Below are 24,518 nucleotides of genomic sequence, written 5' to 3'. Positions count from 1 at the left end.
GAAAAAGTTTAGCAAGCAGTGACCACAAACCACTAACACTGGCCACATCTGGTCACTGTTCTTTACAAAACTCAAACACTTTATCAAACACTCGGGGGGGCCTGCTAGCCTATGCAGGTCTAAGGTTGATTTCACATGCATCCAAATCAAGTATTTTAGGAAAAAGAAAACAAACTCAGAAACCAGGAGGCCAGGAAGTGAACAGGCTCCCTGGAGCTTCTAACTTGCCGACTGGCAATAGTGACACCATATGAACAGCCACATTGAGTCAGACCCAATGTTCTATCCTTGCCAGCTTTCCAACAGTGACAAAGAGGGACATAGAAAAAAATGCCTCTCCTTGTTAGCAGCTTCAAAAGTTAGATGTGCCCCCAACTTATCCTGGTTTACTTTAATAACCTATTGTCATTCTATATAAAACTGTTTTGAACTTTTAAACCAGGAAACCCCCAGCCTTCCTAAATTGCCTGTGCTGCTTGATACCATAGGATCCTAGAGAAATTACTCTTTTATAAGAATTAGTCTTTATTTTTAATGGCTTTTTTCTTTATTGTGGTAAAATACACAAAACATAAAATTTATCATTTTAACTTGTAAATTCATTGGCATTAATTACATTCACAATGTTGTACAACCATTGCTACTATCTTATTCCAGAACTTTTTCATTACCCCAAAAGGAAACCTCATACCCATTAAGCAATCTCTCCCCATTCCTCCCAAACTCCTGGCAACCACTAATCTACTTTCTGTCTCTATGGATTTGCCTATTTTAGACATTTCATATAAATGGAATCATACAAAGAGTGGCCTTTTGGTCTGACTTCTTTCACTTAGCATAATGTTTGAAGGTTCATCCACATTGTAGCATGAATCAGTACTTCATTCCTTTTTCTGCTTGAATAACATTCCATTGTACAGTGTGTGTAAAAGCTTCTGCAAAATGAATAACAGTGGCTGGAAGCTACTAAACTTAAGGAATTTACCTATGTGACAAGTGGCGTTTCTTTTTAATGGTCCTATGCATTTGAGAATTGTAGACCATGAGGACCAAATCCTAATGTAGCCTATCCACACCATTCACAATCTAATAAACTTTCTATCCCTATTCATATTTCATCTTTCCAGACTAACAAATCCTTAAAAAAAAGTTTGAAGACTCAGAAAATCCTTATCCACATTATTTCAGTTGCCTTTCAAATAAATCCAATTCAAAGCCAATCATTTTGCTAGTTACAGGGAAGCTGAATTAAAAGTTCCAGTCGAAAGACCTCAAGAAGCTCAAGGTCTAGTGAGGAGATAAACATCCAAACAATTTCCCCACAGTGTGACGACTTGCAGGATGGAAAACTAAACTGTAATGACAAGTGCAGAAAGAATTCCAGCTGAGGGAGCACGTAAGCTTAATATGCGGGTAGGTAGCACAACGCTTCACTTCTTACCTTCTTGATGGCCAAGGTCTTCAGAGAAAAGCCTATAAGGAGACCGGTGTTGCTTTCCTGAGTGGCTGGAGCCTTATGATCCTACGTGTACAGCATCTACCATGGTTGCCTAATGCACCATCTTGCTCACACTAAAATGCATTCATCTTTAAAGCTCTTCCTATGGTTTCATACTAGATTTGAAAGAGCTTATTAGTGGCACATCTAGAAATTTCACCGGGTATTCATTTCCTCCTTAGACAACACATTAAAATGTGAACTAAGATACTAATCCATGGGAATCTTCACTGTTTATATTTTCCCTCTTTTTTCCCCCCAACTTTTTATTTTGAAAGATTTAAAATCTACAAAAAAGTAGAAAAAAGTAGTACAAAGGGCACCTATATACTATGTACCCCTCATTGAGATTCACCAAGTAACATTAGTGAATAACTAACACTTAATTATCTAACAATTAAATAATAATTAGCATATCTGTTTTCTCTGTATCTGTGTTCTGTGTGTGTGTTTTGCTGAGACTTTGGAAAGTAAGCAGCAAACACATGACACTTCATTCCTAAAGCTTCAGCATGCACCTTTTAAGAACAAGGACATTCTCCAACAAATGCACAAGATCACTGTTATACCCAAGAATTTCAACACTGATACAATAACTTTATCTAACACAGTCCACAGTCAAATGTCCCTCAGGATCCCAATAATGTCCTTTTAGCTGTGTGTTTCTCATCCAGGGTCCAATCAAAATCACGAACTGCATTTAGCTGTCATGTCTCTTCAGTCTCCTTTTTTTTTGTTTTAAATTTTTATTTATTTATTTTTTCCCCCAAAGCCCCAGTAGATAGTTGTATGTCATAGCTGCTCATCCTTCTAGTTGCTGCATCTGGGACGCGGCCTCAGCATGGCTGGAGAAGCAGTGCGTTGGTGCGCGCCCAGGATCCGAACCCGGGCCGCCAGTAGCGGAGCGCGCGCACTTAACTGCTAAGCCACGGGGCCGGCCCTCTTCAGTCTCCTTTAATCTACAGCAGTCCTTCCATCTTTTTCTTTCTTTCACGACACTGACACTTTCAAAGGGCCCAGGATGTTGTCTTATAGACTGTCCATCAATCTAAACTACTCTTTGTTTTCTGGATTAGAAACGAGTTAACATTTTTGGCATAAATACTATGGAGTCGATGTTGTGTTACTTTCCACTACGTCACATTTGGAGCAGTACAATGCTGGGTTGTCACTAATGCTGGTGATGCTAAGTGTGGTCACTTTGTTCAAGTATCTTTCCTCCTTTGTAATTAATAAATAATCTGTGGGGTGACCTTTTCAGACTGTGAATATTCTACTTCCCACAATCTTTCACCAATAGTTTAGCATCCATGGGATGATTCTTAAACAATTATACTGGTGGTTGCAAAATGGTGATTTTATAATTTCATCATAGTTCATTTATTAGCTGGCAAGAACCCTCTTCCCAGCCTCACCACCTTTTTTGACTATGGATGTGGACTCATAAATGCATTTATCAAATCCACTGTTTATTACTATCACTACCATCACTATTATTTTTATTGCTTCAATTGCCCCAAATTTGACCAGTGAGAGTTCCTTAAAGCCAGTTCCTGTGTTCTTTTGATATGGCTCATCATTGTTTGCGCATTTCCTTGACTTCTGACACAAGATGTTCTAGGCTTGCCTTATATTTCTCTGCTCCAGACCTGGAATTAGCCGTTTCTGCAAGGAGGCTTGGTTCCTTTTTGTGGTGAATAGTATTTAGAAACCAAGGTCTGGGTGCTAATTGTGCTCTGTGTGTGTAACTGTGTAACTGCTAATTGTGTGTCTAACTGTTACTGAAGTAACGTTGCTTCTAGGCTCTCTAGGCTCTTTCACGGGTTAAAAGTAGGAAATTTATTATTTCTTAATCATGAGTCCACAATACTTCTAATTCAAATCTAACACCAAAAAGTTCGTTCTTACTTTTCCCATTTGCTATCTGTATCTCCCTTGTTCCTAACAGCATCAATATATTTATGATCAATACATTAATATATCGCTTACTTTCTCCTACTAACACACAAAGTAGATTCAGAATTACTCTACTAATATCACTCACAGAAACAAACTCACTTAGTAGAGTTCGAGATTTCTGCAGTTCGTCGTCATAGGAATATGTCCAACTAAGGGTATATAAAGAACTCTATTTAAAAATTACTTGAATGCTTTTTTACTGAATGAACTCTCTATATTTTTAATTAACAGATTTTTGTTAGCTATTTAGAAGCTTATACCTCAAGACAACAGAATCTACAAACCTAAAGACCCCAATATTAAAGAAAATTATTGTATCAAAATGATTCATGCACAAATTTTAAAAAGTCAAATAATTCTAAAAAGGTTTATAATAAAAAACAGCAACTCTCCCTCCCCCTTCTGACTACTCCATCATTAACCTTAACATTTTAAAATAACATGCTCATAGTATAATCTCCAAAATCCATCAGTTTTAGATATTGCGTAATCATTTCCTCTTTCAATATAGGACGATTTAGCTCTCTCACACTCCACCTCTTCCCTCTCCCATCTTCCTTATAATTAAATCATACATTTTGGTAATATTAACCACTAATGTCTACATTATTATGGATACATACAGACTCACTCTTAAGTAACACATTATAATTATGTTTCCTTTTTTCGTATTACTTTTTGTTTTCCTGGAGTTATTGACTGTCTTTCTTTTTCAATTGCTTAGATTCCCTCCCACTAAATCTCACACTCTCCAGCAGCCTCTCAGTGCAATTTTTCACGCAGGTAAACATATCATTCTATTTTCTCCACTGACTTGTATCTCTATTCTAGAATGGTGGTTCTCTTGGTCTGTTGCACAGTTGATATCCTGGGTCTTCCCAATGCTATCATCCAGGGAATTCTCTTTACTTCTCTCTCTCATTTCTGGCATCACAGATCTCCTTTCTGGCGTTACTTTTTCATTTAGGGAAAGTTCTGTGCCAGGAGCTTCCTGTAATACTCTACTACCATTCAGTGTTTCTGCTGAGATACCATACTGGATGCCATCCTGATTTCAGATCCTTTGAACATGATCTCCCCCTGCCCCCCAGCACCCTCTCCTCTTACTCTGGGAAGACTAAAGGTACTTCTCTTTATCTGGATGTTTTGAAATTTCATTATGCTGTGCCTTGACATGGGTCTTTTTTTCATTTAATAAGCTGGCTACCTAGTGGACTCTTTGAATATGGTCACTCTTAATGAAATTTATAGCATTATTTTTTTCGAAACTTTCCTCGCTCCTGTTTTCTTTGTGACATTCGTATTATTTGGATCTTAGACTGATGCTCTAATTTTTATATCCTCTCTTGTCTTTTGGTTCTAATTTCTGGAAGATTTTTTCAACTTTACCTTCCAATCTTTAAAATTGCAGGGGTGGCCAGTGGTCCTTTCTATTCGTCATCTTTTTCACAGCAACTTCTCATAGTTCTTTCTTTCACAAAGAGATAGAAAGGAAATAACTGAAGGATATAAGCCAACCTAATTATAAGACATTAAGTTAACTGTTGTACATTTGTTCTTAACTATAGTTATTTAATATGCAGGTGGTACATCCATTTACCAAGCAGAGGAAATGGCATCATTTCTTCCAGTAGCTCAAGGTGACAACAACACTGTTTCTTCTGTTAACGACAATCTATACATTTTGGGGTTTTCTGGAATTCATTTTGCCTGGTTCTAAACAAACAGTTCCTTAGAATACATATAAACCTTTTCCAGTTCAACAGGTCCATGGAGAACCTAATAATTCTGAAAAAAACATCAAAGGCTGGGAAAACGGTGATGATTTTCAAAACGGATGATTTTCACTGAGATAGATACAGAACATCTTAACGATCCCCATGTAAAGAGCCTATGTGCCCGGTATTACCTGTTGTATCCCAGCTCCACACCTGCTCTTCTGTATTCTGTTCCGTCATGCTGGGGTTTGGAGTCTGCAAACTACTTTTCCCAGGCTCCCTTGCCAGCTAGCTTCCTATTATTTTCTGAGAATATGAGGTACTGGTAGCAGTTCAGACAGAAAGAAGGATAAAGCTGTTCTTCTTCTTTCTTTCCCCATCTGCTTCTAGCAGTGTCTCCGCCAAGTGTTTACTTCCCCCAGTGATCTCACGGCAAACTCTCTTTAGCAGTCCCAGAACCAGCAAGGCAGCCCTCCTCTGGTCTGGTGGCATCTCCCCGTGGTCCCAGCACCAACCCAGGAGCTCCCTCCTTGGCAGTTCCAGCACTGGCGGAGCAGCAGTCCCAGGAAAGCAACAGCGAGTATGCTCCTAGGCTCCGGATCACCATTTCCGCACCTTCCTTCTCCCAGGTCTGTGGGTGATAGCTGCTTCACACAGTTACTAATTTCTGGATTACTTCGCCCTCCCCTTTCTACTCTCTCACTCCTTCCAACAGTATTATAGCAAGTTCTCCGTATTAAGTCTCCCCTGGGTGAAATACCTAGTATGGTTACTCTTTTTCCTGATTAGCCCCTGGCTGATAGAGTCTCCCTGAGGGATAAAAAAAAAATTTTTAAAGCCTCTGTAAGTGCTCATTACCAGAAAGAGCTAAGGGCACAATGCCTCATCTATGGTTATGATTGCAAAAGTATAACCCAACTTTAATTGTTTCACAGATAAAGTCATACATCTCTAGAAGATGGCAAAGTTATCTTAATATGAAGTCCTAAATTAAAGAGGATATCCACCAGTTTCCAAACTAAGTAGTTAAATGCATGACAGACTCTTCTCCATAAAGTTTGACTGATACAAAAATGGGGTTTGCCTACTGCTAAGATGACCAAAAAACAAAAACAAAAACACCTCTTAATAAGGAGATGAAACTGACTTGGGAGAAGGCTGCTTCAGTCTTCAATTTTGCAAAACGCAGCCATGCTACATCATCAGGTGCTAATTCACTATCTTCAACACACTTTAAAATGAGTAATGTAAATGGCAAGAAAACACATACAAAAGATATTTTTAAAAAGTAAGTTGCAGAGTATATCACGAAGATATTATACAATAACATTTTTTAAAATGCACTTCTTGGACTATTCCTATATTCTGGTTATATTCTGTAACACACTTCCAGATGGCTCCATGCTCTGTGACACATTAAGGAGAGAAAATGGCTGGCTGGGACAGACAAAATAAACCGGAGGATGACAGGGTTTTATGGATGCTGGCTGAGAGGGTGGGATGAGGCTGAGGAGTGAGGCCTTTAAAATGTATATTCTTGACTGAGATGATGAATGGAGAAGAGCAGGGGAGAGAAGAAGACTGGAACTGAGCAAAAACAGGAAAAAAGAGAAAAAGAAAAGACTAGAAAGGGAGGAGAGAGGGAGAGTAAGGGAGTACAAGAAGTGCCCAGCATCCCACAGCCAGAGATGTGACTTCGAGCTGGGGGAGTCAGGGCTCCACTTGACTGCTGACGTCAAAGTCCAGAGTCCATGAGAGTGAGCCCTCGGGGGCTGCCAGTGCTACAGAGCTGTTTGCTCAGAGAAACCTACTTAGAATTATTTACAGCATCCTCTCACTGGAGCTAAGGAGCCTGAGCCCGACTTTGAACACTAACATGAAGAAAAAGAGGTATTACTGTGTGTGGGAGTTACTACCCTCAAAATAAGCACATCAGCGCTGGGAGGGGAGGTTGAATAGAGAGCCTGAGATCCCTAAAGAGAAATTCTCCAAAAGGCTCCTCATCACCTACAAACAGAGGAGTGTTCCAGGCCTTCAGCAATGCCAGAGCCCACTGATGGGGCTCATCTGAAATGAGCGGCGTAGATAAACAAGTTTGTATGTCGCCTTGGACAGAAAAACTTAAATAGTAAGACTACTGGGTTCATTTTGAGGGCTATCAGTGGTCTAATCAGTAGTAATTTTATTTCTCTTTTTCCAAAAAACTCATATATGCCTTTAAATAGCTAAATCTTCTAATTTGCCAGAGACAAGTTATGTTACGTTCAGCTTGGTAAGGGTTAGCAGAAGCAATCATAGGACAAAGAGAGGCTCCTTCCAGTTGGTCCTCCTTTTCCCCTCCCTTCACATATAAAATCAGATCACTGTCAGAGTCTCCACTTTGCCAAGTGCTTAGAAATATGGTTATCTAGTACTGATAGGCTAAAAGGCTTTTGTTCTGAAAAATCACCTCAGATCTAGAATTTATGCCACTGGCAATAAACGTAGTTTTCTTGGGGGGGAGGGAGGAATATTTAAACTTAGCATATTCTGACTATTAAGCTGACTGGAGCCATCACATGCCACCAAAAATAAGACACAGCTTAAGAAATACTTATGTAAGGAGAAAAACCAAAAGAAGCAATACCAGATAACATTTTTAAAAAAAAGGAAAGAAAGAGAGAGAAGCAGAGTTGGAAAAAGGGGCAAAAGGGATGTAAATTTGGATCACGAAGAGGGTAACCATGTTTTGGAAGGACTGGAAGTTTATCCCTTCTAAGGAAGAGCGAGAAAAAGACAAATTCAGTGTCACAGTAAGAAGTGCCTTTTGTCTAACTAAAACGAAAAAGCACATCCCCTGACTCTCAGAAGCTGCTTCATCTATAAACGAATGGAAGTCAGGGGAGCAAAATGGATTAAAAGGCATCCCTTACTTATCAAGGATATAAATAATATGCTAAAAAGAGTAGATGTCACTGAAATTATATAAAAAGTATAACGTCAGAGGGCTGATAATAGGAATAGAGAAGTCTGAACTCAAACATTCCAGGCATAAAACTTTCCTTCCAGATTTCAAAAATAAATTGCCAATATTTTGGATGTAGGAATATATCAGTGATCAGTTAAATGTGATTTACTGACAGTAACAGGAATGGCAAGAATAAGATATAGTAGCAATAATGCTTAATTCATTTATATTTACTTTTGAGATGTCCTCTGGTTTTTAAAGCCATTTTTGTTCCTATTTCTATTTTGCTTAGGCAAATCTATATAGATATGTATAATTAAGATTCTGCTACCACATCACATAAAAAATGGTTGTATGAAACAGTGTTGCACATTATTTTACAGAGATGCTGAGGAATTTTAGAAATTATACTATATTTGGGCCGGCCCCGTAGCTTAGCGGTTAAGTGCGCGCGCTACGCTGCTGGCGGCCCGGGGTTCGGATCCCGGGTGCGCACCGACGCACCGCTTCTCCGGCCATGCTGAGGCCGCGTCCCACATACAGCAACTAGAAGGATGTGCAGCTATGACATACAACTATCTACTGGGGCTTTGGGGGGAAAAATAAATAAATAAAATTATAACAAATTATACTATTCTAACTTTGCCATAATTTCATGGAATGAGGAGCACCAAGTATTTATTCATTTTTTAAATTGAAACAAAATTTTACTGTGATAAAATACACATAACATAAAACTTACCACCTGAACCATTTTTAAGTGTACAGTTCAGTGGCATTAAGTATATTCACACTGTTGTGCAACCACCACCACCACAGGTATTCATTTTTAATAGTGACCATTTTCAGTTTTCTGTCCATTTCTCTGTGTTTTACAGGTAAGAGGTTATACCAGACAAATGCTAACACAATGATGAGAAATCTTAGATCCATACCTGCAAGAAATTTTTTAAAAATAAGACTTTTCAGAAATCCAAAAGTCATTTTGAAAGGAATTACTGCTTCAAGGGCCAAAAGAAGAAGAGCTCTTGTAAGCACAAATCAACGTATGGAAGAACATGTGGGGGCTGTTTAGGAGACACGTGCTCTCCCCAGGCCGACTGAGGTGCCTGCCTGATGACGTGCAGTCAGCTCAGAGTGGCGGAACACGAGAGATGAGGAGAGCCCAGGTGCCTGCCACGGGAGGAGGCCTGTGTCACAGACTGCTGCTACCCATGTCCAATACAAAGATCATTTTGCTGCTAATCCGGAGAAATTGATCTCAGTGTTCACACTTACGGCCAGAGAAAAGCCAACTGTGATTTAAAATGAGCCCCAGATCAATTTTTCTAAGGAATGTAACCTAACACTGGTTCAATGACCGAAAATTGTCATTATTGCTTGGCGGTGAGACAGAAAGAAAAGATGAGCCAAAAAATAAATACTGAGTCACTGATGAGGTTCTGTTGGAACCGATTAATGGATGCCTAGAGCTGATAAAAACTTTCATTAATGCAACAACGTCTAGAGTCAAGTTCTTTAAAAATTAATATTATTAATTTATAATATTATAATATTATATATTATTATATATTATAATAATGCATGGCTTATAATACTGCATTTCCAAGGGGTTTGGTAAGGGAGAATTACCTATTTATTTTCTGAATATCACAAATTCCCTTAAACTACCCAACCCCCCTACTTCATTAAAACATGTGCAGTTCCAAGTGGGCATCTGTTTTGTTATGACCAAGAAGAAGTCACAGGGCAGACTCTCTGGACTGTAAGCATTGCTTTGCCACTGAGCCGCTTTTCACATGGGCACCGCTCTGAAGCTGCTGCGTGGTGAACAGCAACCAGGAGGAGGGATTTACTCATGGACAGAACAACAGATGTGCTGTCAGAGATGCTCTGTGCAGAGTTAGAAATTATTATAGCCAGGTATTATTATAATTTTTAAAAATATGATAACTCCTTCTTTAATTTTGTTTGTTTCTATTCAACCTTATTTACCAATGGTTATTGCTTCTCCTAAATGTTGGGTATCACAGCTAATGTTAAAGTAAACTAGCTCATTCTCTGAGCTCATGCCAATAATTGGCTGGGGCTAGGGTGCCTCTTAGAGGAGCATGCACTAGAAAGTCAGGCAGGCAATCTGATATTTGAATTTCTGTTGTGATAATACGCAAAGAAGATAATCCACTTATGAACAATTATGACTTTAATAACCCTAAAACCAGCTACAGGTCCATTTAATTCATTTCATAGTTACAACTTTGAAGTGGGGAGAGGCATGAAATTTGTACCAAAAACTTAAATTTTAGGGAATTTTTTTTCAAAAAATAAAAAATGCCTACTAGCTCACTTAAAAAAATGTAACTAAAAATAGCCCTAAAGCTATAAGGCCAACTTGAGAGAAAAGCGTAAGGAATCTCTACCAACTATTTTTGAACACAGAACCCAGGAGTCATTCTCAATAACCCCATTCCTTTATTTTCCTATCTACATACATAGTAAAACCCACCAAACTGTCTTCATATCTCCCATTAACACATTTCCCTCTCTACCTTTCTTGTTTTGTTCTGATAAGAAAAATTATATGTTTGTTAAAAAAATTTTCAACCAATACAGCAATACATAACACTGAAGTTTATAAAAGTCCCTGTTGGGGGCTGGCCCCGTGGCTTAGCGGTTGAGTGCACGCACTCCACTACTGGCGGCCCGGGTTTAGATCCCAGGCGCGCACCGACGCACTGCTTGTCGGGCCATGCTGAGGTGGCGTCCCACGTACAGCACCTAGCAGGATGTGCAACCATGACATACAACTATCTACTGGGGCTTTGGGCGAAAAAGGGGGAAAAAAAAAAAAGGAGGAGGATTGGCAATAGATGTTAGCTCAGAGCCAGTCTTCCTCAGCAAAAAGAGGAGGATTGGCATGGATGTTAGCTCAGGGCTGATCTTCCTCACCAAAAAAAAAAAAAAAAAAAGTCCCTGTTCAGCTACAATTTAACTCTGCAAGTATCTCTAACCTGGTGCTGGCCACCCTCATGAAAGGAGAAGACTGACAAAGGTCTGGCCTAGATCCCTGGCTCATATCTGATTTACTGGTGTGTGTGTGTGTGTGCGCGCGCGCGCCTGTAGGGTGGTGGAGGGGAGTGTCTAATTCTCTTCAAAGGGGTATGGAAAGAGGATGACAGAGTTGAATGGAACCTCGACCATTTAGTCTAAGCCATTATTTTACATGTAAAAAGACATCAAGCGACTTCCCTCCCAGGCTTACCCAGGTGGAGTAATTTCAGTCACAACTAGAATCCAATTCTTCATTTCATTTCAGTTAACAAATATAAGATAAAATCAATATGTGAATGAGAAGCACTTGAGTGTAATGGTGAACTCCTGAAGGATTAGGCTGGGTTGGCAGAATATCTTGAGCAGTGATGGGGCGCTGCTCCCCTCATAAAAAGTAGACAGATAACAGTGGTAAAGTTTACTTTGAGTATGCAAAACATACTCTGTCCCAGGCCTGCTGACAGTCCTTCCACACCCAGCCAGCGCTCGCTGGTGCCGTAGGGCCGGGTGGAAGCAGACAAATTCAGTGGAGAACAAACTTTACCAGGAAACACACGTACAGCAGCAGCAGCATCAACCAAGGCCCATACGGTGTAATTATTACTCCATAACAACAGAAGCCACTCTTGGAAATCACACCTTATCTTTCCAAACCACACCAAGCAAAAACAATAATCAAAAAATGATTCTACTTTGTGATCATTTCTGACTCCTTGATGATAGCAAAAGTCACTGCCTGTAACAGATTAGAGAAGCGTGGCAGCCTCTGAGGTGGTCATGGTGACAGCTCGGAGGCTGTCAGCCCCTATCAATCACCTTCCATTAAATAAAGGTTTTCCAATTTTGCGCTTCTCTCAGAGGCTTCATTTTGCCTGGATTAAGCTGAAGCATCAACATTTGAACTTACTGCTCCTATTCCCGCTTCCCAAATAAATGCTGTTAGCAGAAAAATGGGCTTTTCTATAGTAGGAACTCAAAATCAAAGATGACAACAGCGATGTGGTCACATAAGAAGGACATCTGACCACAAACACTTCAGACATGTGTTATACAAACTTCCTCCCCCGGCAACCACAGGGCCCAGGAGAGACGGAGCCAAGAGAAGGGGACGTTTGTGAGCTGTACATTTTAGCTCCCGAAATGATATCAGGCAATTGCAACATATTCATCAGAGAGCCACAGTATTCTCTTAGATTTCAGAAGCAGGTCCCCTAAGAGTTTTATACTATATGGTTTCACTACTTAGTATCTATTTTCTCCATGATAGAGAAAGTTCATTTTTATAAAATATAGCAGATATGTTTGGGCGGGGGAAATAGTTTTAAATCAACTGAAAAAGGCATGCTGAAAAAATCAAAGGAGCTTAAGGAGATGGACTCATCTTATTTATCTTTATAATACTGACAGCCGGGTAGGAGTTTGCTGCAATTATATACCAAAACCAGAATATGGGGGCCACAGTTTATATAAATATGATCAAGATTACAATCATGCACATTTTTCTGTACCAATAAACAGACTTCTTCATTATTATTTTTGATGGGTACATAAATGTGACAAGAGCCAGAGAGTGGTGCAAACATAAAGTGATGAAGAGGGAAGAGAGATATTTCAGAGTTATTTTCAAACAGGCCTCGGGGCTGACTAGATAGATGTGAAAGAGAAGTCCCAAAGTAGTATACTGAGACATGATTTATTTGGCCCCCACAGAATTCTTTAAAATGTTAATTTATTGTCAACAGTAAAATACTGGGAGATTTCACTCAGAGATCCAGATTTCAGGCTTCTCTTAAAAAAATAAACAGATGGGGGCCAGCCTGATGGTGCAAGCGGTTAAGTGCGTGCACTCCGCTGCGGCGGCCCGGAGTTTGCCGGTTCAGATCCCGTGCGCCCACCGACGCACTGCCTGGCAAGCCATGCTGTGGTGGCGTCCCATATAAAGTGGAGGAAGATGGCCACGGATGTTAGCCCAGGGCCAGTCTTCCTCAGCAAAAAAAAAGAGGAGGATTGGCAGATGTTAGCACAGGGCTGGTCTCCTCACAAAAAAATAAATAAATAAACAGATGATCTGGCATTCCCACTCGGCAAAAATCTGCTGTTTACTGCCTAGTGTGCCACTGGAGATAATGACAGTGGCCTACTTCATTCACGGAGGTTTCCTGTCTGGCCTCTGAAAGCATTTGAAGGGATGAAGGAAGTTTTGAGCCTGAAAAAATAGGAAGCATGGAAGAGGAAGCTTATTTGGGGACAAAGATAACAAGCCTACAAGGAACATATACAGAGGGTGTGGGGGCAGCCAAGAGAAACTGATTGGCAGCAGATGAAGACACAGACCTTGAAATTCAGGTGAAGTCCGGGTCTAAGATGCTGCACTGTTAGTTGCCTATGAAGCCATCCAAGAGAGTAGATGAAGTAGCTTAAAGAAAAAGGGCCAAGAAAAAAAGAGCAGAGGACTGAGCCCTAAGCATGGTCTTCAGTAGAAGAGGGAAAAAAATGAAAGACAAAGGGAGACTGAATTAGCTCCCTAGGGTCTGGCCCCAGCGTAACTATCTAGCTTCATTTTCCATGCCTCTCTGGCAGGCACCCTTGACCCCAGCCAGTCAGTCCTGTTTCTTGTTTGAGAAACCGAGTATTGTTTCCTGCCTTAGTGCCTCCTTCAAACCTGTATGTCCTACTGCCTGAAATGCTATTTCCTTCTACCTGCCTTTGTTACATCTCCATTCAACTTTCCATGAGCTCAAGGCGAGCTCAAGGGCGGCCCCAATACAGCTGCTTCCAGTGTCCTGTGAACATCTAGAGCCTTTAGTGTGCTGCCCTGAGTTTGCTGCCTTCCTGTTAGACGGAGCGCTCCCTGAGGCCAGGCGTCAGGTCTTCTCTGACTTCTTCTCCTTGGTGCCTGACAAAAAAGGCATTCAACAAATAACAGGACAAAGGAAGGGAAGGAGTAAGCAACTGCAGCGGTAGGATAAATCCTGGGAGGATTCTGTGTCACAGAAATCAAGGAAGAAGAACTATTTCTGACAGACAAAACCTCCTCAAATACTAGAAGTTATTCAAGGGGAGTGAGGATGAAGAGAGGCACTGGATCTCAGCAAGAATCTGTCACTAGGGGCCCGGCCCGGTGGCACAGTGGTTAAGCTCGCGCGTTCCACTTTGGCAGCCCAGGGTTCACCAGCTTGGATCCTGGGCGCGGACCTACTCACCACTCATCAAGCCATGCTGAGGCGGCGTCCCACATAGAAGAGCTACAACCCTACAACTATGATACACAACTGTGTACTGGGGCTTTGTGGAGAAAAAGGAAAAAGAGGAAGATTGGCAACAGATGTTAGTGCAGGGCCAATCTTCCTCAAAAAAACAAAACAAAAAAGAATCTGTCACTAATAAGCTCAAGTGGGGGATGGTTTCTGATACAACACTGGAAAATAATTTGGCAATATATACCAAAAGGCTTAACACTGCTCCCACCCTGGGTCTAGATAAATCTACTTGGGAAATAGACCTATCATGGACAATGTGTTCTGTTTTGTTTTTTTCCTGGCTTCCAGATCCAACCACCATTTCCATTTTGAGGAAGCTCCCCTCAAAGTCCAGTGTGGCCAGATTCTTCCTCTGCCCACTCTTGGCAGTCAGGCCTGGCCAGTTTGGCACTCCTCCTCTGACCCAGAGAGGCAGATGGTCAGAGGCAGTGATGTCATTCAGCAACTCTCTCTGGCTTCAGCACGCAGACCTCACTCACCCTGCCCAGGGACGGCTGCTGCGCCCCCCGGCCCTCCAGCTTCCTGTCACTTCTCTGGGCCTCAACCAACCTTCCAATCAGGGCCTCATCAAGATAAGACAGTCAGAGCTAGTCTCTGATTCCGGCCCTGGAAACATCCTACCCGATATCCTACTTGACAGAAAAATCATAAATGTGGAAAAAAGGTTTATGCATGTAATACAGCATTACTTATACAGCAAAAAGTGGAAATAATCTAAAAGCCCCCAAACACAAGTATTTAATAGGATCATTCTATTTGATAGAATGGTACTAATGGTACTAAAAGAAAAATAAGTTTATAATAAAATTTTTAAAAGACAGAAGAGTTAAAAATACAGTATCATCATAATTTTGTAAATATATTATTCATAGAAAAAAATGACTAGAAGTACCAAAATATTAAGAGTAAAAGATACTTTCCTTAAAATTTTAATTACTTTTTTTTTTTCTTTTCTTTTTTTTGGTGAGGAAGATCAGCACTGAGCTAACATCCATGCTAATCCTCCTCTTTTTGCTGAGGAAGACCGGCTCTGAGCTAACATCTATTGCCAATCCTCCTCCTTTTTTTCCCCAAAGCCCCAGTAGATAGTTGTACGTCATAGCTGCACATCCTTCTAGTTGCTGTATGTGGGAGTCTGCCTCAGCATGGCCGGACAAGCGGTGCGTTGGTGTGCACCTGGGATCCGAATCTGGGCCGCCAGTAGCAGAACGCGTGCACTTAACCACTACACCACGGGGCCGGCCCCTTAATTTTTAAATTACAAAAGTAATACATGCCTATTAAAAAAAAATTCTAAAGCTATATATAAAGAAAAGATTGATGATCTCCTATCACCCAGGTGCAAGCCTGGCCCACTCACCACCCCACTCTGAAGTAGCCAACGTTGACTACAGACGCTCTTGAACACCTGTTTCGTGCTTTACCAAGCACATCTATACGGCACTTATAGGGATCCTTCTATCTTTCTGTTTCCCCTCTTCCTTTAAATGGGATCATAGTATACACATCCTGCTTATTTTGCTGTTTCACTCTACCAGACCCAGAAGAAGCTTCTCTTATTCACTCTTCAGACCTCTGCTCCAGTGTCGTGTCCTCTTGGAAACCCCTGAGCCCCTGGGCTGACGTAGAGCCTTTGTGCCTGCACTACCTGCAGTCATTAGTGATCTACACCGTGTGCCACCGTCCTGCACTCTAAGTCCCCCCGGGGCAGGAACTGCACCCTCTCTAGCTCTCAGCTCCAGTACCTAGTCCAGTGCCTGGCACACGGATGATGCCTCGTAACTGGGCTGTCATGGAAGAAGAAAAGAATGAACGACTGAGAAAGGTAGCACTAAGCTTGAGGACACGACGGCTTTGACGGCAGACATGTATTAGTGGAGGACTGGGCACATTTCCATAGAGACTGAATAAACGATGACACGTGGGTATAGAGACAGGCACACATGTATGCAAAGAAAAAGGAAGCTGAGGGATTTAGCTAGATTGTCTCAAGGAAGGATGACAAGAGAAAGAAGAAAAGTAAGGGAATGATAGCCAAGAAGAATGTTCTTGATAAACCGTAAGATAAATAAAAGAACCTGCACAGTTATTCTTTCGCTCCAGATCAATTGTTTGTGTTTGTGGTAGAGTTTTTAAAATAATTCCTTGAGAAATTAAATTGTCTCTAAGGTCAGTTACATAAACTAGACAACTTAGAACTCAGTTTCTTACCTATGTTTTGTTAGGTTCAAAAGAGCTAACGTAAAAGAAAGTATGTTCAGAGCCATACAAAGGTAAGGCAGCCCCATCCCCATCACGTATGTACTGGAGGTGGCGTTCACTACTTTCACAACTGGTAATGGACTTTAGCCACAAAATTCTAAATTTCAGTTTATTTTTAAAAAATCAACTCTGTTTCTAATAACATGAGGATGCTAACTTCCTACCTGCCGAATATTTCATAATTTACTCATATCATCATGATCCTCCTTAAAGGCCCTCGATGCTGGCTTCCAACAGAGGTAAAAGCCTCTGAGTCTCATCTATTGAGGCGGCTCTCGGCGACAATTTAAACCCGCATTTTAACACAGCTAGTGTTTATTGAGAACTCACTAGAAGCAGTCACTATGCCACCCAACTGGTTCTCATTTAGTCTGCAGAATAATCACGTGCACTAGTAATGGTGGCGCTCATTTTATAGAGAAGGAAGCTGAGCCTTAGCGACAGCAAGCGGCTCTCCAGGTCACCCAGGTTGGAAGGGGCAGGGCCCAAGTCTGACCCAGGTCTGTCTGGCTCCACGCCCACGCTGTGCTGTGCTGTTCCTAACCACTGAACTGCTCTACCTCCCTAGGACAGCCACACTCCAAAAAGCTGACGGCAAACCCAAATCCAATGGTCCCAGGTTGAGACAGAATTAATGCAGTGTCCGTTGGGCTGATTTCTAACCACATCACTGAAATGTTACTGAAATCACAATAAATGTGCTTAGACAACATTACGTAATAGTCAATATGCTGAGAAGCAATACTGTCCTTCAACTCGAGTCATTCAGAATTCTTAGTCTGGCCTTTCACAATTGGCTCCATCCGTCAGACTCAGACGAGGCTCTATTTTGAATTCTAATGAGGACTAGGCACACTGAATATTTAAACTGCAATTACAAAGATCCTGCTTTTATGTAGATGTCCTTCATACAAGTAACAGACCTGAAAATACATGCAGGTACCAATGGAAAATAGTCTAATTTGTGTTTAGAAGCTGGAAAAAAACAATATTGTTTTCTACTTGATGCTATTATTGGGGTGGGGGTGGGTGAAGAAAAGGCAGGAAAAATCTCACAGAGATGGCAGTAAAAATTTTAAAGCCCGGACTCCAGAGTGAAAGGTTCACAAAGAGGTGCTTGAATCCTTTGTTAACAACTGAACAAACAAATTCATCACCAGGCACTTCTGTGTGGCCCCCTTGCAACTCAGTCTGTACTTATAACTAGAAATTTCCTCACTGCGAAAGCATCTATGACTGATACATCGGATCAGCAAGGAAGATGTGCTGAGGGTAGGGAAACAAAAGACCATTTCACAGTTCACAATCTATTTTTGCACTCCCTTAAGTAAAATGATGATGTGCCAGCTGCTATCCTCAGCTCACTCAAGTCCTCTTAAACAGTAATAAAAGGCCATACGGACAGTAACCGAGTTACACTTGAGCAAGTTAATTCCTACCCCCTGAACAGTTAAAACATACCTTGCTTGCAGTTTCATGTATCTATGTGTGTGTTGACACATAAATGATCAATCTAGCTTTGCATTTGGGAAGAGCAGCTGATTAACTCTTTGCTGTGTCTTGAGGCTCTTGGACCAAGCCCCTGTCCCCCAAATGCCTTTCTTATTAAGATGGTAGTTTAACTACAATAGCATTTGGATACCCTCTTGTAAACGCTAGCATTCATGTAAAGGAAATATGGTTTGTTTTTTTCCTGATCTGTCCTCTGGCTGATTCTCTCTTCTGCTGGTACCAAATATGTCCACTGAGTTTCGACTTCCAGTTATTTTTTATTTCTAGAAGTTCTATTTGGTTTCTTTTCAAATTTTCTATGTTACTTTTTATAGTTTCCTATTCTCTGAAGATACTTTCAAGCCTATCATTTCTTTCTTTAGCTATAATAAGCATAATTAACTTTATAACCCACGTCTGATCATTCTAATACTGCACGTCTGTGCAGCCTGGCTTCTGTGGTCTGTTGTTGATCCTTGCTCATGTTGTGCTGTTTCCATATACGCTAGGTTATCTTTGATTGGGTGCTGGTCACTGCCCTGAATAAAACTTTTTAGTTGATTTTAGTTGATTCCAAGAGACCTAGGATAGATATGCACTCCTCCAGAGAGGTATTTCATTGTTTTTGCCAGGCACCTGGAGTTATAACAAACAGGTGAGTCCGCCTCAAACCACATTCAGGCTATGAGGTTGCCTGGCCCATCCTGAGCAGATATCCAGGGTGCACATCCACATGAGGCCTTTCTGTGACCCATCAGGAACTGCAGTTCCTTCCTTTCTTTTTCTTCTCCTATTCTGTTCAGTGCCAAAGCTGCCTTCTCCACAATCCCCAAGGACAAGTTTACTGCTGGTTCACTTTTATCCTAAGGGTGTAGCTCCTTGGGGTCCCAGTTTAATAATGATAGTAATAATGATAATGATAATAATAATAACAATAATAATACTGGTCTCCTATTACACTTCCCAGTTGGGGTGAGTCCAGGGCCTTAATTTTTGCCCCACTTGCCTGTCACTCTAAGGCTGCGGAAGTCCCTGACTCCTGCCTGCAAAAAGAGAAACTACTAGGAGGTACCTGAGAGTTTAGAGGCTGGAAGCAAAACAAAAGGTCAGGTTAGTATGGTGGTTCCTCAAACAAATGAAACACTGAATTACCATTTGATATAGCAATTCCACCTCTAGGTATATACACAAAAAAGCTGGGACTTAAATTAATACTTGCACACTCATGTTCACAGCGGCATTATTCACAATAGCCAAAAGGTGGAAACAATCCAAGAGTCCACTGACAGATAAATGGACAAACCAAATGCAGAATATACACACAATGGAATATTATTCAGCTAAAAAAGGAAGGACATTCTGACACATGCTAGAATATAGAGGAATATTGAAGACATTATGTTAAATGAAACAAGCCAGATACAAAAGGACAAATACTGTATGATTCCATTTATTCAAGGTCCCTAGAGTAGTCAAATTCACAGAGACAGAAAGTAGAATGGTGGTTCCCAGGGGCTGGGGGAGGGGAATGGGGAGTTAGCATTTAATGGTGACAGAGTTTCAGTTTGAAGATGAAAACGTTCTGGAGTTGGATGGTGGTGATGGTGGCCTACCAATGTGAATGTACTTAATGCCACGGAACTGCATACTTAAACACAGTTACAATGGTAAATGTTACGTTATGTATATTTTACCACAATAAAAAAATTTTTAAAAAAACAGTCAGGCTAATTTTGCCAAGGGCTGCCAGATCTACTCATAAATTCCACAATATGCTTTGTGTTCAAAGGCTTAATATTGATGAGTGAAACACTCAGAAGTTAATTGCTCGGTGTCATAAATACAAGCCTGACCTCCCTAGAGCTTTGGAGGCCACACAATGAACCTTCACCAAAATGCAAAAACTAGCATTGTCCGTCAACAAACACATATATAATCACGAACTTCTCTTTAAAAATATAAATGCAATAAATTTTCCTTTAAAGGTATCAGGCATCAGAAATGGTATAAGGGTAGTTATTTGGATGTTGATCTATAATACTGATGGAACTGCTGAGTTGAACAGATAAGAGAAGGAATTCTCTCTAATTCCATCGAAAGAATAAAGAAACTTCTTTCAGTATATAATATAATACACTGTATTGCTGTACCACTTCTGAGTCACTACATATAATTCTGTTACAGATAATATATTTTAAAATATATAACTATTTAATAAATAAATATAAATAGGGCATGAGATAAATTTAAAGTTAACATATTTTACACTACCAAGTTTTAAAAACATCTATTTTAGTAATTCTAGGAGTCTCTAAATTTCTTCTATTTAAAAAAAATGAAACAGAGTTCAGCTCAGAAGATTTTATGGACATTCCTGGGTATAAATACCAACACTAGGCAATACCATAAAATAAAAAATTAGCAACAGTAGAAGCACCATTCTTCATTATGACTTCATGAATGACATGTGCTGAGGGCCATATGACATGTCGATGAATATGTTCACTCCAAATTAACAGCAATGTGATTGCTTAGCACATAAAAAAAGACCTCAGGAAAGTTGTCACTTAATTGAGAAGACTCTTCCTACTTTAGACATATAAAGATAAGAGCTAATATTTGCTCATTGCTTACTATGTGCCAAACACGGTTCTAAGTGTTATATATCTATATCTATCTATAATCTGTATCTATATCATCTACATCTATACTCATATCTTTATCTTTATATTAATGCATTTATTCCTTGCAAAAACCCTCTCAGTTATATGCCCTTATGATTCCCATTTCAAAGATGGGAAAACTGAGGCAAAGGTGAGTTTGGGCTTTCCAAAGGTCACACAGCTGGTAAGTGGTGGAGGTGGGATGCAAGTCCAGGCTCTAGAGCCCACACTCTTAACTATGACACTCTAGCACCTCTACGCATAAATATGGAAAGCCAGGGAAGATGGCCAGCATTAGACATTTTACATATTTTATACAATTTCATTTGGATAACCAAGTTATCCACTTTTTTAGAGCTAAGGAAACTAAGACTCAGTAAGATTAAGTTTATATAGAAATCAAAGATAATAAGAGACGGAGGTGGGAGTGAACCCACATCTCTTTGTCTCTAAAGTTTCAGGATCTAATGCAAAGAACAAAGTCTCTGTGGACAGAAGTTACATGAGAAGGTTGGTAAAGTAAGGCCAAGGAGGCCTTGCTTCTGGCAGAAAGAAGGAGGCACGTGCCTACAGAGCAGAAGCTCAGAGTAGGCTGGTATCAGGTGGCTGAGAACTGGGGCTGGGGGTAGCAGAACAGGTGATAACAGGAAAGCAGGGAGGCCCCTCAGAAGGCCGCTTCCTCCGAGGTTCCAGAGTCCATATCTGCCTGGTCCCCTCTCAGCCTGTTGTTCTCAACTTCCAGAACCAGCGAACACGGCAAGGAAGGTAATGTTCCTCCAGCTGTACATCTCAGGCGGCCCTTGCACACAGGACCTTGTTCTAAAACTGGATAGATCAGAGGGACCCACTATATTTTTCATATTGAAAGGGCTAAAAGTTAGGCAAAATATGTGCTCAGATCACTAGTTTTTTAAGTGCTATTGTATTTCTATTTATAATAAAGGTATTAGCTTTATAAACTTGGTGCACCTTTGTGAGACAAAGCACCAAATAACAATCACTGTGATTACTACTACTGTCACCAGCATTTATCATCATTTACCTTAGGGCAAGGCACTGTGCATAGGCAATACATAATTTAAACCTCACAAAAATCTGCATCAGAACTTCTGCAGAATAGCAAGTATGTGCATCAGAATTGCTTGGCAAACTTGTTAAACAATGAATACTCTTGAACTCCAACCTAGCCCTGCTCAATCAGAATCTCTAGGGGAGGGCCTGGGAATCAGCATTTTAAGAATCACTTTCAAGTTTCTTATCTTGGCATGTGAATTCCCATTTTACGTACAAGGTATTAAGGAGTAAAGTGACTGCCAAAGATAACATCACTAAATATAGGATTTGAAATCAGTCGGACTTCAGAACCTGGGCTCTTAACTGCTCTGCTGTTCAACCTTCAACAAATAAGCTTGTGACCGAAAAAAGGCACAAAGTAAGTGAGATCGCCTTTAAAACCCATGAGATCTACCACCACCAATCTGCATAATGGCATACAATTCCCCAAACTATTGTTCTCTGTATGCTTACAAAGGTTTCTTATTTTAAATGAAAAAAAAATTAACAATGTATTATACTTCCCCTGCACTCACAACAATTCATTTCATTTTAACAAGTCTTAGGTATCTTTTAGCAATTTCAGTGCTTCATCTAATGGGACTGCTTGTTAGAAGAGCAACTGAATCCCTGCAGTAATTAGACAAACATGAGAAACTTAAAGCAGAGTAAATCCTGGAGTGATTCAAGAGGCAGAACCATAACTATGGCTATCTCTCACCACAAGATGTTGACTTTCTGTCCACCATATTGACACGCCTGGTTTCAGTGCGAAGTTTCTCATCTGTATTCTCCACCAGGTTGGCAAGGTCATCAATTATCTCTAGAAAAGAAAACAAATAAAGTTGCATGGTTAATACCCCCAAAATACCCTGGTTCACATCAGAGTATTAAAGCCGTGGTAGTCCTTCCAGTTCTCCCGAGTACAGTGAGTGGAAAGGTAAAGAACTCACGTATCATCTTTGAAAATTGCAATTCTGATTCCTAAAAGGGGGGCGGGGAGCAGTAGTAAAGAAAAAAACTGGTTTAACATAATTCCAGGAGACAGAGGAGAAATGTCAAAAGTTCAGGGAAAGAAAGCATGACTTAACAAATTTATGCCCAGCCAAGTTGTCCTTCGAGTATAAAGGTGACAGCCAGACAGTATAGAAGACTTCAGGGACTACCCAGGTCCTTCTTAAGAAAACTACTTGATGATGAAATCTAGCCAGCCAAGAGGTGAATAAAAATAAAGAACTCTAGAATGGAGAAGCCAGCGACCATGACATGAGATGATGGTGAGAATGGAATCCATTTAAATACTGAGCTGACAATAAACAAATATATGGATTGGATTACAGAAAGGTAGATAAATGTTATAAGCAATGACAATGTAATAACTGAAAATCAGGAAGCAGTTGGGGGGCCAGGGAGGAAGGTGAAAAGAAGTTGAAGGTGTTCATTTCTTTATCACTCACAGCAGAGCCCCATCAAGCGGCTGAAAAATAATGAACATAGAAACGTATAGCTTCATACAATCACCAACGCTTCAATGTTTTACGTAATTTTTTTGCTAACCTTAGATGAATCTTTTAGTAGTTACTATCTCTTGTAAAGAATCTTTTATGTGAAGTTAATATTTTTAATGCTAATCTTTTTAAAGTGAAAATTAAGCACTTAACATTTAAAATAGCATATATAGTATGATCTTAATTATATAAAATTATTTCCATCCATCCTTTCGTATGTACAAACCTATAAGGATATATCTGGATGATGTTAACCTAACGTTAATAACGATTATTTCTAGGTGGTGGGATCCTGGATGATCTTGTATTTTCTATATTGTTTGAATTGCTCATAGTGAGTACATATTATTTTTTCAATTTTGCTTCTCTTTCCTTCCTTCTTCCCACCTTTCCTCTTTTTTTCAGTGATTGCTTTAGAAATAAGTTGTCCGAGTTTTAAAGAATTAAATAAAACAAACAGGGAAGTCAAAAGAAGTTTCCAGAATAATGTTTGAGCTGAGTTTTGAAGGCCGTGTGGGTGAAGAAGCAGGAAAAGGGCAATCCATGCACGAAGAGAAGCACGTGAAGGCACCGCAGAGTCGGGGGCTCTTTCTTCTGGCCTCCTGCAGCACTCCCTACAACCTCTTTTTACTTACAGACCTTATATTTTGTCTTCCAATTATTTGTTTGCAAGTCTTTCTTTTACAGAAAGAGTATGACAGAAACTTTGTTCATCTATCTCCTACCCCTAAGTGAGTGCCTCATACACAGCAAAACAAAAATAAATACTAAAAGATAAAGGCAACGAATGAATGGAGTCTAAAAAATAAAAGCATTGAATAATTTCAAAGCACTTGCTGCTTCTTAGAAAAGTGGATCTAAGCAAAATGTGTCACATATTATCCATATAAACCCCCCCTAGAAAATCTTTCACTATTTAATAATTCACTGATAATTCTCTCTTCTCTCATATTCAGTAACATACTCTCTCCTAGTTTTCCTTCCATCTACCTATAAGCTCTGTCTAGAGTCTCCTTTTCCTCTCAAATCTTGCCAATCCCCAGAGTTCTGTATATTTTTTTTATTGATGTCATAATAGTTTATAACATTATGAGATTCCAGTTGTACA

The 24,518-nt window shown here is 40.1% G+C and overlaps 1 protein-coding gene across 3 annotated transcripts in view; it reads right to left on the bottom strand.

The window, feature by feature from the left end:
- The window catches only part of STX8 (syntaxin 8), a 243,449-nt gene that overhangs the window by 74,547 nt on the left and 144,384 nt on the right, over nt 1–24,518 (bottom strand). For 2 of the 3 annotated variants that reach the window (XM_058559723.1, XM_058559725.1), the window contains exon 7: nt 22,624–22,725. In XM_058559723.1, the coding sequence (XP_058415706.1) occupies nt 22,624–22,725 (102 nt within the window). Of the gene's footprint in view, nt 1–4,846; nt 4,929–22,623; nt 22,726–24,518 lie in introns of all 3 variants that reach the window. The other variant, XM_058559724.1, reaches the window with a different exon arrangement.

This window comes from Diceros bicornis, chromosome 18 (assembly GCF_020826845.1).
Source record: "Diceros bicornis minor isolate mBicDic1 chromosome 18, mDicBic1.mat.cur, whole genome shotgun sequence".
Classification (NCBI taxonomy): domain Eukaryota; kingdom Metazoa; phylum Chordata; class Mammalia; order Perissodactyla; family Rhinocerotidae; genus Diceros; species Diceros bicornis.
The sequence above is the reverse complement of the archived record's forward strand: the minus strand, read 5'-3'. Positions and strand labels throughout refer to the sequence as shown.